The 19,004-nt window shown below is 36.2% G+C and overlaps 1 protein-coding gene across 2 annotated transcripts in view; it reads right to left on the minus strand.

The window, feature by feature from the left end:
* ADAM9 (ADAM metallopeptidase domain 9) overlaps positions 1-19,004 on the minus strand; it is a 152,047-nt gene that overhangs the window by 85,745 nt on the left and 47,298 nt on the right. For both annotated transcript variants that reach the window (XM_025921371.2, XM_086703654.1), the window contains exon 11: positions 18,394-18,527. In XM_025921371.2, coding sequence (XP_025777156.1) covers positions 18,394-18,527 — 134 coding nt within the window. The remainder of the gene's footprint in view (positions 1-18,393; positions 18,528-19,004) is intronic.

The raw sequence follows: 19,004 nt of genomic DNA on the forward strand, positions 1-19,004 counted from the left end.
TGAAAAGGATTAACAAAATCATAAGCATTTCTCATGCATTTTACCTGATGGAGATAGTAACAAACATCCCCATATTGCTTGTCAGTAATGCTCTAGGGGCTATAAGGAAGATATTTTTCTCCTACTCATCCCTGGATGGCACCTACAGTAATAAGGATGATCTTTCTCCTGATACTTGGCTTGAATAGCAACTAAAGTATTCATATTCTCTACATATCACCTCTGGATGCGAGGGTATCAATCTCCTCATCTCTTTTTTCACATCTAAGCAAGTTTTCCAAAACTGCATCAAAAGGAGATGGATGTGACTGACAAGGATGGAAATAGTCTACCAGAATATGACACACACACCCCAAAAAGAAACTATCATTTAGAACATTCTTTCTATGAGTGACCTTGAAGTAATCAGAACACAGTTCCACCATCATCATCCTAATCCTCACAACAAAAGAGCAGAAGTTCTAAAAGAGGGCTCTAAATGATGTCACTTAATTAGATTTTTTTAAAAGAGTACCCTGATTGTGGAGGCTTTCTGAAGTAGGTGACATTGAGCGGCATAGTTAAGAAAGCCGTTTCTCTAGAAAAGTATCTCTCAGGAGGAGTACTTCATACTTCTAGGAATCTAAGAGCAGTATGTGAGAAAAATCCTACCAGCCCCACCTCAAAATACCTTAATAATAACAAAAATCATATTACACAGTTTGTTACCCACTTTTTAACAGAACTGGCTCCAAATGACTGAATTATCTGGAAAAAAAATTGAATATCTCTATCACTTGCATCTAAAAAAAGGCCTAACTTATAATGAACATTCAGTTCATGTTTATTTTACTACACAGGATATGAAGTAGAAGTTGGGAAATCTATTCTCAAAATAAGACTTGAAGGGTGCCTGGGTGGCACAGTTGGTTGGGCATCTGACTTCGGCTCAGGTTATGATCTCGCAGTCTGTGGGTTCAAGCCCCATGTTGGGCTCTGTGCTGACAGACCCTCCATTCCCCACTCATGCTCTGTCTGTCTCTTTCAAAAATAAACATTAAAAAAAAATTTTTTAAAGATTTGATATCATAACCCTTCTTCTCAAGTTATTCTTACCGAAAATTGTTCAAACACATTGACCAACATATTACCAAAATATAACATGAAGACACAAAATACCAAGAACCACACACACACACACACACACACACACATTAAAAGAAACTATGAGAAAAAAAAAAAAGATACAACCCAATAAAGTCTCCAGATACTAGAATAATCAATCAATAACCAAAACACCCCACTTATGGCCAAGGAAAAAAATGACAAGCTTGAAAATTTTAGCAGGGAAATGAAATCCACAATAGTAATACAGCAGGTATGAAAAAGAAACAGACAGAAATTTGGCAACTGAAACATAATAAACAAAATTAAGAATTCAATGGATAGATTTCACAACAGGCTAAATACAAATAAAGATACGTTCAGTGAATTGAAAGGTGTCAGAAGGAATTACCCAGAAAGAAACACAAAATGATGAAAACTATATAAGAAAATTTAGGAGACAGGATGTTGTGAGTTCTTATACACAGTGAACAAGAACCACACAAGAAGGAAAGGAAATATGCATGAACACTATGCACAGAGGCAATATGTGAAGAAGCAGTTATGGAAAACATAATGGCTAAGAATTTATCATAATTTATGAAAAATATCAAACCTCAAACTTTAAAACTCAAAAAAAAAAATCCTAAGCAAGACATGAATGCATATGTGGGTGTGTCAATGTGCGCGCATGCTATTTTTTTCTCTTTCCACAACTTCAATGTTAGTGAACCTTAAAAAAAAAGAGAGAGAAAATTATGAAAATAGCCAAAAGTAAGTAGATAAATCTACTTCAATAAAATTACATTTAGTAACAGCTGACATCAACAGCAACATGGAGGCCAAAAGAAAACAGAATAATACCAATATGCTAAGAGAAAATAACTGATAATCTAGAATTCTATATTCAACAAAAATGTTCTCAAGAAAGAAAGAGAAATAAAGACGCCCTCAGGGAGGGGGAGGTCACTAAGAAACAAACTAGTAAAAGAAATTTTAAAAGGGTTTTTCAAGGTAACTAAAATATGATACTAAATGGTAGGCAGAGATGCAAGAGAATCAAAGAGTAATGGAAATGATTACTATGTACGCAAATCCAAACAAACAGTAATGACAATGTTCACTAAACAATGGTAATAATACACGTCTGACACATATCTATATATAAGTCAGGAAGTGGATAAAGTCAAACTGCTCTAAAGTCCTTGCATTGTGTAAGGAAGGATATGATTTAATATTAAACATCATAAATCATGGACATGTGCTGTAATAACTTCTAAAACAAAATAAAAAAGTATATAACTTCCATTCTAATAGAGGGAAAATAATGAATATAAAAACACATTATCAATTCAAAATAAACAAAATAGAAGATTTTTTTAAGAACATAAAAGTGAGGGGCGCCTGGGTGGCTCAGATGGTTGAGCATCCGACTTCAGCTCAGGTCATGATCTCGCAGTCTGTGAGTTCAAGCCCCGCGTCAGGCTCTGTGCTGACAGCTCAGAGCCTGGAGCCTGCTTTGGATTCTGTGTCTCCCTCTCTCTCTGCCCCTGCCCCACTAATGCTCTGTCTCTCTCTCTCTCTCTCTCTCTCTCTCTCTCTCTCTGTCAAAAATAAATAGACATCAAAAAAACTTTTTTTAAAAGAACATAAAAGACAGTAAAACACATAAGATGGCAGATTTAAACCCAAATACTGCATTTCATTAATTCTAAAACACATTCTTCACATATTTAAAATACTCTGAAATTGAAGTTTATCTAACAATTAAAGTATTAATTTAATTGACACCATTTTCCATTTCTTTTTGTAGAGGGAATTTTTATTTTTTGAAACAGAGAGAGACAGCATAAACAGGGGGAAAGGGCAGAGGGGCAGAGAGGGAGAGGGAGAGGGAGAGGGAGAGGGAGAGGGAGAGGGAGAGGGAGAGGGAGAGAGAAAGAGAGAGAAAGGGAAAGAGAGAGAATCTTAAGCAGTCTCCAATGCACAAAGCATGGAGCCCCACACAGGGCTCAATCCCACAACCTTGGGATTATGACCTGAGCCAAACTCAAGAGTTGGCCACCTAACCAACCAAGCCACCCAGATGCCCCTCCATTTTTTCTTTCTTAGTGGTATGTAAATAATGGTGTAGCTTATATCCAATTGCATTTACATTTAAATAAATACAGTACATTACTAATCACATTAAACATAATGCAATGTAATTAAATGATACGATTGAGAGATAAATATTGTCAAGCTGGATTAAAAAGTAAAACCTAAATATATGTTGTTTAGAAGCATATATCTAAAATATAAAGATAAAGTTCAAAGTAAAAGATACACAAAAAAAATATATACTTCAGACATGAAAAAAAATCTAGGAAAGCTAAATTAATATCAGACAAAACTGACAGTCTAACCAATAAAAAAAGGAAATGAAGGCATACAGATTGAGAAGAAATAAAACTGTCTGTCATAAATGATATGATTTTCTATGTAGAAAATCCAAAAGAATCAACAAAAAAATTTCTGAAACTAATAAGCAATTAAACCAAACTAATTAAAGCAATTAAAGGTTGTGGAACATAATAAAATGAATATACAAGTCAACTGCTTTCTTATATACCAGCAACAAACAACAGAATTTGAAATTAAATGCACAATAACATTTACATTAGCAAAAACAAAACAAAACAAAACAAACACTTAGGTATAAGTTGAATAAAATCTGTACAAGATCTACGGAGGAAAACTACAAAACTCTGATGGAAAAAAATCAAAAAGACCTACATAAATGGATTGATATCCCATGTTCAAGGACAGGAATACTCAATATTGTAAAGAAGTCCATTCTTCCCAACTTGATCTATAGACACAATGCAACCCCATTAAATCCCAGCCAGTTATTTTGTGGGTATCAACAAATTGATCTAAAGCTTATATGGAAAGACAAAAGACCCACAATAACTAACACAATATTGAAAGAGAACAAAATTTAAAAAGTGACACTATCTGACTTTAAGATTTACCAATACTCTACAGTAAATCAAGACAGCATGGTGTTGGCAAAAGAATGGACAAATGGATCAGTGGAAGAGAAGAATCAAGTCCAGACATAAACCCACACAAAGGATCCTTTGACAAAGGATCAAAGACAAGTTGATGGAGAAAGGACAGTCCTTAACCCAATAAAGAGTATCTGCTGCAGAGAAAGGGGAACACTCTTAAACTGTTGGTAGGAATGCAAATGGTGCAACCACTCTGGAAAACAGGATGGAGATTCCTCAAAAAGTTAAAAATAGAACTATCCTACAATCCAGCAATTGCACTACTATTTGCCCAAAAGATACAAAACTACTGATTTGAAAGGACACATGCACTCCAATGTTTATAGCAGCATTATCAACAATAGCCAAATTATGGAAAGAGTACAAATGTCCATTGACTGATGAAAGGATAAAGATGTGGTGGGTGTATACACACACACACACACACACACGTATAATGAAATATTACTCAGCCATCAAAAGGAATGAACTCTTGCCATTTGCCATGACGTGGATGGAGCTAGAGAGCATTACACTAAGAAAAATAAGTCAGCCAGAGAAAGACATATACTGTATGATTTCACTCATATGTGTTAAGAATCAAAACAGATGAATATGGCAGGGGGGGGGGGAGAGGCAAACCAGAAAACAGTCTCTCAACTATAGAAAACAAACTGAGGGTTACTGGAGGTCAGGTAGGTGGTGGGATGGGTTAAGTGGGTGATGGGTATTAAGGAGGGCACTTGTTAGGATGAACCCTGGTGTTGTATGTAAGCAATGAATCACTAAATTCTACTCCTAAAACTAATATTACACTGTATGTTAACTAACCAGAATTTAAATAAAAGCTTTAAAAAGAAAAGAAAGAGTATGTGCAAAATCTTTACCAAACATTATATTTAATGGTAAAATGTTTAAAGCTTTCCTTTTGATATCACTGTATGGTGACAGACGGTAATTACACTTGTGTAATGTATAGAATTGTTGAATCACTATGTTATTATATACCTAAAACTAATATAACATTGTATGTTAACTATTTTGTTAAAAAAATAAAAAAAGAATAAGACAAAGATGCACATCACCACCACTTCTATTTGAATATTGTACAGGTAATAAAAGTAAATAAATAAAAGTTATATAAGGATTGGTAAGGTAGAAACAAAACCTCATTATTTCCAGATGATATGATTATATAAGTAAAAATCCAAAAGAATTTACAGGTGTGTAGCACTAATGTAAGAATGCAAAAACAAACAAACAAACAAAAAGAATGCAATGAGATGCTAGATGTAAAGCAAATATACAAAATCAATTTTACTTTTATACAAAAAATTAGAAAATTAACTTTTAAAAGAGACATCACCTACAATAGCATCCAAAAATATAAAGTATAGGAATAAACTAACAAAAGAAGTTTAAATCTCTGTAAAAATGTAAGAGGAATTAAAGATCATGGACTTGAAGACTACTTATTGAAAATATGTTTAATTCTTCACCAGACTAATCTAGAGATTTAATACAGTATCAATCAGATGACAAATAAGACTTTTTGGTGGAATTGGACAAGTTAATTCTAAAATTTACCTGAGGAAGCACAAATAGCCAAGACACTCTCAAACAAGTAGGTCAAAGTAGGAAAACTTGCTTTAATGAACCAATTATAGAGCTGTGAAACTTAGGAAATTGTAGTACTGATGCAAATATAGACTAATTTACAAATGAAACAGAAGAGCCCAGAAACACACACATATTTGTGGACCCTTGATTTATGACAAAGGTGGCACTACAAAGTAGCAATGAAAGGGATATCTCTTTAACACGTGGTACCAATTCAACCAAGTATTCCTACTGGAAAAAAAACTTGACCTCTACCTTATACAATGTACAAACAGTAATTCTAAGTGGATTATAGACCTAAATATGAAGGTTAAAAGAAATAAGGGTCTGGAAAACAATACGCGAGAGTATCTCTGTGACATCAAAGTTAGGGAATAATTTCTTTTTTTTTTTTTTTCAATGTTTTTTTATTTATTTTTGGGACAGAGAGAGACAGAGCATGAACGGGGGAGGGGCAGAGAGAGAGGGAGACACAGAATCGGAAACAGGCTCCAGGCTCCGAGCCATCAGCCCAGAGCCTGACGCGGGGCTCGAACTCACGGACTGCGAGATCGTGACCTGGCTGAAGTCGGACGCTTAACCGACTGCGCCACCCAGGCGCCCCTATATAATTTCTTATGTAAGACACAAAAAGCAATAGTCATAAAGGAATATATTGATATACATGACTACATTAAAATTATTAATTTTTCACTAAAAGTAACCAAAAAATTTATGAAGAACTTCTAACAAATCAATAAAGAAACTCAACCCAACAGCAAAATGTGTGTGTTGGGGGGGGGGGGGGAGTACAGATTGAAAAACAAAATCCAAACAGCCCATAAACAGGTGATCTGATCTAATCTTATTAGTAATCAGGGAAATGCAAAGTAAAAGCATATTAATATACCACTATACACCCAACTCATTAACTAAAGTTTAAAGTAGATAATACCAATTGTTGGTGAGGTATGTAGTTAGCACTCACTGTAGCCCACAACACATCTCCTCCAGCCACCTCTGATTTCAGCAGTTATGGTGACAACTCTCCACAACCCCTACCTCTAAGCTTTCTTTCAGTTGTAACTCAAATGTATACAGGAATTAAAATCCTAGAGGGGCAACCTTCAAACCAAAAGAAGATGGAGGCAACAAAAATGAAAATGTCCCGCAGTTACCTGTATCAGGATGGACAAACATCACAAACACAATGTCAACTAAAAAAAGCCACACCAACAGGAAGCACACTTGTATAATTCTATTTATTTACTCTATTTAATCTATTCTATGATTAAAGCTTAAAACAGGCAAAAACTAATGTGTTTAGGAATACATACTTAGGTGGCAAAACTGTAAAGAAAAGCAAAGAAATGATTGCCATAAAAATCAGGATAATGGTTAACTTTAGGGAAGAAGGTATGTTGGGGGGAAACTGCAAAAGGAACTTCTGAGGATGCTGCTAGAGACTTGATGTGGGTTGTTATACAAATGTTCACTTTATAAAAATGTGTTCATCTGTACATTTGTTTAGCTAGATTTTCTGTACGTGCTTTATTTTTCATAATAAAACTGGGGTTTTTTTAAGTTTCTTTACTTTGAGGGAGAGAGGCAGAGAGAATGAAAGTGTTTTTTAAAGTTTTTTTCCAATGTTTATTTATTTTTGAGAGAGAGAGACAGAGAGAGAGAGAGGGTGACAGAGCACGAGTGTGGGAAGGGCTGAGAGAGAGGGACACACAGAATCCGAAGCAGGCTCCAGGCTCCAAGCTGTCAGCAGAGTCCAATGCAGGGCTCGAACTCACCAACCATGAGATCACGACCTGAGTCGAAGTCAGACACCCAACTGACTGAGCTACCCAGGCGCACCTTAAAGTGTTCTCTAAGGGGCGCCTGGGTGGCGCAGTCGGTTAAGCGTCCGGCTTCAGCCAGGTCACGATCTCGCAGTCTGTGAGTTCGAGCCCCGCGTCAGGCTCTGGGCTGATGGCTCGGAGCCTGGAGCCTGTTTCCGATTCTGTGTCTCCCTCTCTCTCTGCTCCTCCCCCGTTCATGCTCTGTCTCTCTCTGTCCCAAAAATAAATTAAAAAAAAACGTTGAAAAAAAAAAATTAAAAAAAAAAAAAGTGTTCTCTAAAAAAGTATATCATTGAGTTCTATCAGAACAAGAGGGCCCAGCAAGAGTTATCCTTGGTGCTTCTCTTTCTAAAGTCAGGCTCAGTGGAGTCTAGTAAACTAGAAGAGTTTACTACTAGTAAACTACTGAGTCAGGACTGAGAAACCCTTTAAAAAAAAAGATGAATTTGCTCAACCTGATGGGGGTTGTTAAAGATCAAAAAGCTGACACCAGAATATAGCTTTTATAGGAAGCAATCATCTAAAACAAAACAAAACACCCAGAATCCAAGATAAAGACCAGAGTAACAGGTAAACTTGGAAAGCAGGGCAGGCTTTCTTTAAAAATCAAAACAAAAATTAACAAGAAGATACAACAGAAAACACCACCATTAATAAATCTAGATTTATCGCCAACTGTGGAAGCAAGTAAGTCCATTTCAATTAGGAATAGGAATAGGCTAGAGTCACCTATCTAATGAGTAGTGCCCACCAGATCTTACAAAGTTAATCCAACACCATCTCCATTATATGTCCATTTTGCCCTCTTCCCAGAGTATTTCTCTGTTCAAAGTGGAAGTGAATGCAATGTCGTCTGGGATAGTTTACATTTTCCTTAGAAGAAGCAGGTTCCCCTTTATTCGGTAGTGAAGGTCTCACTTATTGCCCTTTTTGGGGAGTTGCAAAAACTTTTATTCTCCAAGATTTTATATTCCTAGATCTAGAAAGCAATGTTCCCTCATTAGAAGTCCTTTTGGAGTAAGCCATTACAAGTGTTGCTCAGACCACAAACTCAAAGGGTCTATGTTTGCTACAGACTCAATTTTATCCTAATATTCCTAAAGTGTTTCTACACTAACCCTGTAAGCAATGATATCCCAAAATGACATTCCTTGCACAATCCTGCACCCAGTCCCAAACTGTCTCTTTAATATTTTGCTTTGCCTTAAGACCATGCTTAAGCCAGCTCCCATTTCAACCCTGTAAGCATATGTATCTGTTTCATATACAAAAGGTCAATAGTGAAAACAGAAGCTCAAGAGGTGAACATCTATTAGCAGTGGAATATTTATATTTATCCCATACTTATGTCTACAAGCTATAGCTCTGTCATAGAAGGTAAGTAAATTACAAACAAAGACTTTTTCTCTTTTTACCCTGGATAATTTTAACTTACTACACTAACAAATAAAATTACTTCTACAAGATCAATAGACTATGTATAAATTCACATAATGACTCACTACACAATCATGCAACCTCCCAAAAGGCAAGGGCAACAACTGACAACTACTCCATATATCCTAAAGTCTCTATTAGAATGCTAAACAAGTGTGAAACTATTAGGGCACCAGTAATAATGGGAAAACAAAGTCAGCACAATCCACTCAGATCTATACAAAATATGATCATTCAGTGAAAAGTTTTTAAAATAAATCCACGATAAAATCAACATATAATATTTCAAGCATATATTATCAGTTCTCGAGAGTAAAGTCCAGGGAATACTGGCAAAAAGCAACCTCTTAAATGGTCAATGCTTTTAATATTAATATTTATACTAGACTGGTACCTATACTTTTTCTAGAATACTTCTATTAAATAATATTGCTTTATTTCCTAACTAAAAAATTATTTATCAGCTCAGAGCAAAATCATTCAAAAGACAAAGAAAAACCATCAGAAAAAATATAAAAATGACCTGAAAGACTACTGCCAATAATCAGAGCCAGCTAAACATTTTGGCATACAACCAGTCTTTTTTCACATGTTCATATATTTTTAAAACAGGAATAATTCACACCATGATATTTCACATATTTTTTTTCACTTGGATAAATATATATTTTAACAAACATATTATTTTTTTTTTAATTTTTTTTTCAACGTTTATTTTTATTTTTGGGACAGAGAGAGACAGAGCATGAACGGGCGAGGGGCAGAGAGAGAGGGAGACACAGAATCGGAAGCAGGCTCCAGGCTCTGAGCCATCAGCCCAGAGCCCGACGCGGGGCTCGAACTCACGGACCGTGAGATCGTGACCTGGTTGAAGTCGGACGCTTAACCGACTGCGCCACCCAGGCGCCCCTACAAACATATTATTGACCAGAGTGATTTACAAACCATCTTCTGCAGTACCCTAGAGTTTCTAAGAAGATGCCCTCAGGAGCCAGGGCTAACAAATACATTAGGCACAGTATGGCACAAAGCCAAAGACTCATGATAATTTCAATGGCCCACAAAAATGTTTTAAGTGAAATTTATTTTAAAATCAGAAGAAAAAAGGGAAATCACAATAATGAATATTTAATAATGAATCTAGGGCACCTGGGTAGCTTAGTTGGTTAAGCATCCAACTCTTCTTGATTTCAGCTCAGGTCATGATTTCAGGGTCATGAGATTGAGCCCCATGTGGTGCTCTGCATTAGGCCTGGAGCCTGCTTGAGAGTTTCTCTCTCCCTCTCCCTCTGCTCCTCCCCTGTCCACACTCTCTCTCAAAAAAAAAAGTAAGGTAAAAATTAAAAATTTAAAAATTTAGAAACAAAAGAGAAGAAGAAAGGAAGAGAAGGAAGGGAAGGGAAGGGAAGGGAAGGGAAGGGAAGGGAAGGGAAGGGAAGGGAAGGGAAGGGAGGGGAGAGGAAGGGAAGGGAAGGGAAGGGAAGGGAAGGGAAGGGAAGGGAAGGGAAGGGAAGCGAAAGAAAAGAGAAGAAAAGAAAAGAAAAGAAAAGAGAAGAAAAGAAAAGAAAAGAAAAGAGAAGAAAAAGAAAGAAAAGATGGAATCTAGACTGAGTTATACCTGTCTTTATACCAATACAGTCTTATATTTAATTTTTAATCATTTTTAATGGAGGAAGCGACTCACAAAAGCAAAAGAGCCTAGGGCCCATGAAAATAATAAGGCAGCCTAGGGATAGAGAGAGCCACTAAGCAGTTAGAGAGGAGAGGGTGCTTCTCCTCCTCCCACTTCAACCAGAAAAAGTCCTCTTCTATATTTTATATAATGGGATTCTAGGTAAGAGTATAGTAGGGTGAAAACAAAGGAGGTGGCTTTCCCAGCTTAAAAAGAAAGTTTAAAATCCACTGTTTAAAAATATGACTTCTAGGGGCGCCTGGGTGGCTCAGTGGGTTAAGCGTCCCACTTCTTGATTTCGGCTCAGGTCATGATCTCACGGTTCATGTGTTTGAGCCCCACATGGGGCTCTGCAATGACAGTGCAGAGCCTGCTTGTGATTTCTCCCTCTCTCTCTGCCCCTCCCCCACTCCTGCTCACTCTATCTCACAATAATAAACATTATATATATATGTGTGTGTGTGTGTATATTTATATATACATACGTGTGTGTGTGTGTGTGTGAGTGTGTGTGACTTCTACTACTATACAGTGTTACATTAAATAGGGATTTCATGGTGAATTTAAACAATCTGGTGTTTTTTTTGGACATGTGTAAGTTGTGTCCATGTTTTTATTGTTGAACAATGCATATGCATACTATTTGCCCACTGTCTGGTTATTCCCTTAGAACAATTCCAAAAATAAAGCTGCTGGCTCAGAAGTGTTTGGACACAAAAAAGGGTTTTGGACACAAATAACCAACCTGCTCCACAGAAAACCTGTAGCAATTCTCATACCAACAGTATATGAATCTGCACTGATGACTTACATACCCTTCAAAAATAAGTATTAGTGCTAGATCTTTCCTGGTTTCATAGGTTAAAAACATATTATTTCATTGTTTTGATTTGCATTTCCTTGTTTCACAAATTTACTGGTCTTTTTATATTTATTTCTTTTATTATGAGCTACCTGATCATATCCTTTGTTCATCCATAAATTTGTGATATTTTTATTAAAAAAAAAAAAAACTTCTCACAAATGTTTCAAATAGTATTTTTGCTATTTGCCCTTTCACTGTTTGAATTGTTTTTGACATACACAACTCTTCAGAGCCATAGATTTTGTCCTTTATAGTTTTTTGGGGGGAATGGGGAACAGAGAGCAGAAAAGTTTATGTTTAGAAAAACCCTTCTCCAAGATTACTATTTATTAAATGTTTTCTTATATTTCATTATACATTTGGAATTTATTTTAATGTATGATATATGGTAATTTCTTCCAAATTCTTAACACATTATCTCAGCCCCATTTACTGAATAACCCCATCTTTTAAAAAATGCCACTTTTGGGGTGCCTGGGTGGCTCAGTCAGTTTCGGTCATGATCTCACGGTTCATGAGTTCAAGCCCCACATCGGGCTCTCTGCTGTCACACAGAGCCCGCTTTGAATCCTCTGTACTCCCTCTCTCTGCCTCTCCCCTGCTCACATGTTCTATTTCTCTCTCGCTCTCTCTCAAATATAACTAAACATTAAAGAAATGGATAGGCTTGCATAAAATACAAGATTTAAAAAACAAATACAATAGTATTTCTGAGCTTTCTACTATGAGACTGTTGATACGTCTATCATGCTTAATATTGTACAATTCCCAAATATCATAATAGCTCATATCAAAAGCGTTCTTTAAGGATCTTCTTTTTCAGTATTTTCTTCACACTATTACAAAATTATTCTTCCAAGTTGACTTTAAATTTATTTTTGTCAATTTCTAGAATGAAAGAACTATATACATATCTGGAACTTGATTAGAATTACATTACATTTATGAATTAATTTCATAAAGACAGATACATTTCCAAAATTTAGTCTTCTCATAAACGAACACTGACTTTACTCAAATTATGTATTTGGACTTTCAGTAAACTTCTGTGTGTTCTTTAAAGAAGTACTGCATATTTCTTATTAAGTTGATCCCAAGATATTCAGAATTTTTGGCAAATAAAGTTTTTTCGAATGTTTTTCAAAATAGTTTTAACTGGTTTATTAGAAATCTACTTATGACTATGTTTCTAATAACATATAGACATATAACATTAACTACCCCCTCTTTTCATATATTTATTCCTAAATCTTTTCCTTATTCATTGTACCAGCTAGAAAATCCAAACCAAAATAAAGTAATCGTACTGATAGTATCATGTATCCTCAATATTTTATGGTTTCCCCTCTAATATTATCCCCATCCTTCTCCACTGTTCTATGCTTAGGAGATTGTACAGACTGCATCCAATGATACATGGCCAATAAGAGGCACTGGCAGAGATAAGTTGGTAGGAGAATAAGGCTGATTATTCTTATGGGTCCCACTCTATCAGGTTCACCTGATGTTGGTAGTTTCCCTCTACTTCAACTCCTAAAGGGTCAGTCTCCACAGTCCCCCAACAGCCTTCTCCCACTATATCTTCTACATTCCTACCGGTTTGCACACTTAAGGTATCCCCCGAAAACAACTTCTTGCTGTTCTCATGGGGAAAACCATATATCACCTTATATATTCGAGATCATCTTATGTTCATGGTGAAGTTTTAATATGCAGTAAGTTTTAAAGGTAATATTCATAATACCATTTTATTCAAAATACTATATAATTACCTTAGACTTTAGGTCTCTAATACAAGATTTACTCAGGAAAGTGTTTTTATTATTTTTTTTTAAATGTTTACTTACTAATTTATTTTGAGAGAGAGGGCAAATAGGGGAGGAGCAGGAAGAGGGAGGCAGAGAATCCCAAGCATGCTCTGCACTGTCAGTGCAGAGCCCAACATTGGGCTCAATCCCATGAAGGGTAAGATCATGACCTGAGCCAAAATCAAGACGCTGAACTGACTCAGTCACCCAGGCACCCCAGAAGAGTGTTTTTAAATTACCAACTCATTTAAGGGTTTTTTGTTAATAATATCTAATTTTACCACAGTGTGGCTAAAGAATGAGACCTGTTCTATTTCTGCCTTTTTTTAATTACGTAAGTCTTTTGGCAAAATACTTGGTCAATTTTTGTTGAGATTTCTAACCCTGAAATGAAGATATATGCTCTGTTTGTACAGAGTTATATTTTAATCTATTAAATCAACCATACTAATATTTATTTAAGCCTCTATAATCTTATGTTATGTTTATATAATCTGTTAATGATTAAAAAAGATGTTTTCAAATTTCCTCTAAGATATGTGCTCATTTTCCCCTTGACATGCTTTTTACATTATATATTTTAATAACACAATACAAATAATTATAATAAATGTTCATTAATGATTATATACCTCATAATTGAAAAGGGATCATTTTTGCCTTATTTTGATCCTCTTTGTCTCAGGTATGTTTCCTAGATAAAACATTTCAATAAAGTAGTGTGAGACCTAGTCTAAGAGGCATTCCATATATATTTGTCAAAAATGTTGTATTTGGCCTTAAATTATTATATCTTACACTTTGTATTCTGTAACACCTCAACAGTATGTTCTTTAGGGCTTTTTTTTTCTATGTGGAATCCATTTTGTAAAAATTTTTTGTCCTGGGGCACCTGGATGGCTCAGTCAGTAGAGCATGTGACACTTTATCTCAGGATAATGAGTACAAGCCCCATGTTGGGTGTGGAGTCTACTTAAAAAAAAAAAAAAAAGTATTCTCCTTGTGAATTGGAAATGTACATCCTGTTTTCAGTTCTTCCTTTAGACTATTATTATGACAATTTAAAATGCAGTTAGATGGGGCGCCTGGGTGGCTCAGTTGGTTAAGTGTCTGACTGCAGCTCAGGTCATGATCTTGTGGTTCATGAGTTTGAGCCACGGGTCCGTCTCTGTGCTGACAGTTCAAAGCCTGGAGCCTGCTTCTGATTCTGTGTCCCCCTCTCACTCTCTCTCTCTGCCTCTCCCCCACTTGCACTGTCTCTCTTTCTCTCTCTCAAAACTAAATAAACATTAAAAATTTTTTTTAAAATAAAATAAAATGCAGTTAGACGTATTTCTTCCATTTTCTGTGATTTTATACCTCTCCCACTTATTTTTTTTTTTAATACTATATATTTTCTTTCAAGCTCCGTTTGTTCTGGTTGCTCCTCCACTAAATCCAATGGCCCATAAACTATTCTTTCCACTGTGTTCTCAACCTCTACTCCATCTTTCTAACTTTTAATCTCTGTTCTTTCCCTCTGCAATCTGGAAAGCTTATCAAAACTGACTTGCAGATCTTTTGTGAACAGGCATTAAGGAGGAGTCACCCACCCAGGGCCAAAATGAATTCCGGTGCTAGGACCAAGATAAACTCAGATCTCTTAAATCCACTGAGGGAAGTCACGAGGAAATCCCAAACACTTCACCTGTTCCATTTCCTAACACATGCAGCCCAGCACCAGTCCCTGCCTTGAGTCTACCAGAACAAATCTCGTTATGTCCTTTATTTCTGTTTACATCTATCACCATAGCAAGCTGTAGCTCTCTATGTAGGCCCTTGTCTCCTTCCTGTTCCTTTACTATGCACCCTGGAATTCACAGTCCATCAGCAGCAAAGACTCCGAGATCCTCAACCTCTTCTCTGAAAGCACCTTTCACTGTCAAGCTCTACTTGAAATTCAGCTATTCCCTGATTTCACAGCTTCCACTAGAACCTTTTCAAAGCACAGCAGCTTTTTCCCAGAACCCTCATACAACTAAAGATAGAATCGGTGCTCTTCCTCCAGATTGCTGCTTCTAGTCCATTCTCTCTCCCGCCTTCCCAAAATCTCCCAGCTTTGAATCTCATAAAATTAAACTGCCTGCTGTCTTTATTACTAACATCTACCAACCCCTGGGTTATTCCCTCTCATCTCCTTCTTGCTAACATTGTCACTCTAACACTATTCTTGTCTTAATTTTTGCTGAATTCAATATACAGGTAGATAATCCTATTAATCCCTTGGGCTCTCCTTGGCTTGAATTCCTCTCCTCCAATGATCTAATCCTCCACCATTAAACCCCTCATTGCCACACTTTTAATTGACATTTTACCATTACTATAATTTACAATTCAACTTTATGCATTTTATTCTCCCCAGGTACATCTTTATACTCCAATATACCTTCAATCCCATCAGGACATCTGATTCATTGATATTTTCCCTTTTTACTTCCCTGATCCCATTGATGTCCTCCCTTTCCTAAACTTTATCCAGCTTAAAAATCACAGTCCATCATTATAATCACTCCTTTGCAAACAGATTTGACTTCCTTTCACCTCTCTTACTTCACTGTATTTGGCCTGTCTACAACCTAGTTAACATCAACCCTCTTATGTGCCTATGCAGTTGAATGTGGCTGCACAAAACCATACAACCAGAGACTAATCTCATTTAAAACTCATGACTATGAATCTCAAGACACCCTTTAAGACTGCCCGGGAAACATACTCTCCTCCATTTATTCTCCCATGCTACCACATGACTATTTCATACCTTCTCCTATTTCCTGAAATCCCCAACAGCTCCCCGTCAACCTTTCAACTGATGAACCTACTTCATATTTCACTGACAAAACTAAACCACAGACTCCCACCACCACATCTATCCATCTACCAGCATCTATGTCCACTTATTCCCATTACAGATACCCTACAAGTAAGTGCTCCATTAGAACAAACCCCTCCACTTGTGCCCCCGATCCCAAACCCTCTCACCCACTCAAGGTCTACTACGGCAATGCCCCTTCTTTGTCCTAGATTACCAATTTTACCCCTCTACCAAATTAGTCCTATTAGCATACAAACCTGTTGTAATTCCTTCCATCTTGAAAAAAAGTCTATCCTGACTGTCCTCCCTTTGTATTTGGCTCTTCCCTCAGATACCTACACAGCTTTCAACTCACTTCCTTCAAGTATTTAGTCTAACATCATCTCAAAGAAGCTTACACTGACAATACAGATTTAAAATTGCAACCTGACCTCTACCATCACCACTTTTGGCCCTCCCAATCTTCCAATCCTGCTCTATTTTATCTTCCATGACACTTATCACCTTCTAATGTTCTATATTATTGATGTATTTATTACATTACTAGTTTGTCTTCCCCCATTAAAATGTAAATTCCATGAAGGGCAAGTCTTTATCTAATTCTCGGAGATATTCCAAGTGCCTAAAACAAAGCCTAGCACATGGTCAGTGCTCAACAAATACCTGATGAGTGAATGAGTAAGTATGGGTCCATTCTGCACTACTTCTTATACCATTTTAAGTTCCACTACAGCACTGTTTCAGGGCATTCCTTTCCTAACTCTGCATGTCACTATTTTTATCTTAGTCTCCTGTCTTATTTTATTGTTGATCATTTGTTTCTTATTCTCTCAATTCATGTCTTCCTCAACTCCACTCTCAGCCAAAGCAAATACTAAATTTACTTCCTTCTCCTACAGGAAATCTTTTATAAACATATGACTTTTCTTGTGAATATAATTACTTTTTTTTTTTATTAAGTATAGGTTTTTTTTTTCATTAAGTATAGGTTTTTTTTTTCATAAGCACTGTTCTAATTCTTCCATATCTATTTTTCAACCTAGTATTCACTCAAAAACAGATAAACTCTCCAGTAAATTCTGCTTGAGTGCTTCCCTTTCCACCCAGATTTAATTAGAATTGTACCTTCAGATCTGAAGATAAAGAGCTGGCTAAAAGCAGTTTTTATTATTCTTTCTGTGCCCCAGGAACTTGAGGGAGATAGGAAAGGAAATGAACACTTGGGGCTATGGATATTCCCCATATGAAATCTTCAGCTGTGTTTGGAAAAGATGAAGTGCTTCCACATCTAATTTTTTCTCTGGCTCAGCTTCTACTCCACATATACATTGTGACTATTGTGCAACTGTCTGCTTAGCACTACGACCTTCTAAATTAATTAGGAAGGAACCTTGTTCCCTTATGACAAATCTGCATCAAAAGAAGCCCAACAACTCAGTGGTGTTGTTCACAGTTAGACCCTCTCTTATAATTACTTTTGAACCCTCACAAAGGGAGGGGTTCTAAGATCACAGGCTTTGGACCCAGACTTGACTTTAAATCCCACCTTCGCCACTTACTCTGATGTTTCTTCATCCGTAAATAGAAATACCCACATCTCATTAGGTTGCTGAGCATTAAAGATTAATATATTTTAAGTGCTTAAAGTGGTGTCTAATACATAAGAAAAATTCCATGGAATTTTATTCCATAAATGGAATGTTTCTTCTTCTTCTTCTTCCTTCTCCTCCTCTTTGTCTTGCCTCCCACCTTTATCTATAAAATTGGAAATGTCAGTAGAACTATGTCAAGATTTCCTCTACTTACAGTGACACTGCAGCACTTTCTCAAGAAGGGGTTTATGAGTAAATGCTTCATATAGTCTTTCAATCTAATCCAACCTGCACTGCATCTAACAGAAACCCTTTGCTAATTCCTAATGCAGATGTAAATTTTTCCACATTCTTATACTCTTTTGGTCTGTCAACTGGTTTACACAAGAGTGTAGCTACATATTTGTGCCTACATAAATGTTTATTTCTTAAAGCTCTCTGGAATCACTTATTTAGTTAAAAATAGACTTCTCATTGGTATATCATGTATTAATTTCACAGGAGCCAGGAACATTTTTTTCAGCACAGACATGAGTATATCATAGAGTATAAGAAACACTGATCTACAATACCACATAAAAGAAGAACAAAGAATTCAGTCACTCACGATGCTCCTGAATTCATGATGCAGCTCTTTGCTCCACAAAAACAATCTCTGCCATCATCATGATTCATTCCAAGGTTATGACCCAACTCATGAGCAACAATGGATGCAAAGGTCTCCACCGTGATTTGCCCAAACTGCCCAAACACAGGAAAAGTATTAATTAGGTTTCTGAACAAAAAGGACATGTTTTGTTTCTCAGATTATTTTTTTCCACAAGAGGAAATTTATCAGTCACTACAATGGTGACAGTCTTTATATAAATCAAGCATCTAATATCAGTCTTCATATATTTCAGTAGGAAACTGATGTGACTCAACATACTGATTATGGAGATAGATCCTTTAAACAACAGACCAATTAGCACTAATAGATTATGTCCAATGATTTATAGGAAAACAGATTCGTGGTTCTAATTTAATTTTCTTAAATGGCATCTCAACTTCCTTGTCCAGAAAGAGTGAGGAGCTGATAAACATATAATATTAGAAAACTTAATCGAGTCTCTAGGGAAAAAAACACATCTACCATTTCTACCCAAAATTTTGTTTTAAGGAATAGGGGAGGAAGTAATGCAGAGAAATGCTTGACACTGTCCTAATGCAGGTGTCCAA

This window comes from Puma concolor, chromosome B1 (genome assembly GCF_028749965.1).
Source record: "Puma concolor isolate L17-30 chromosome B1, mPumCon1.1.hap2, whole genome shotgun sequence".
In the NCBI taxonomy this organism is placed as follows: Eukaryota; Metazoa; Chordata; class Mammalia; order Carnivora; family Felidae; genus Puma; species Puma concolor.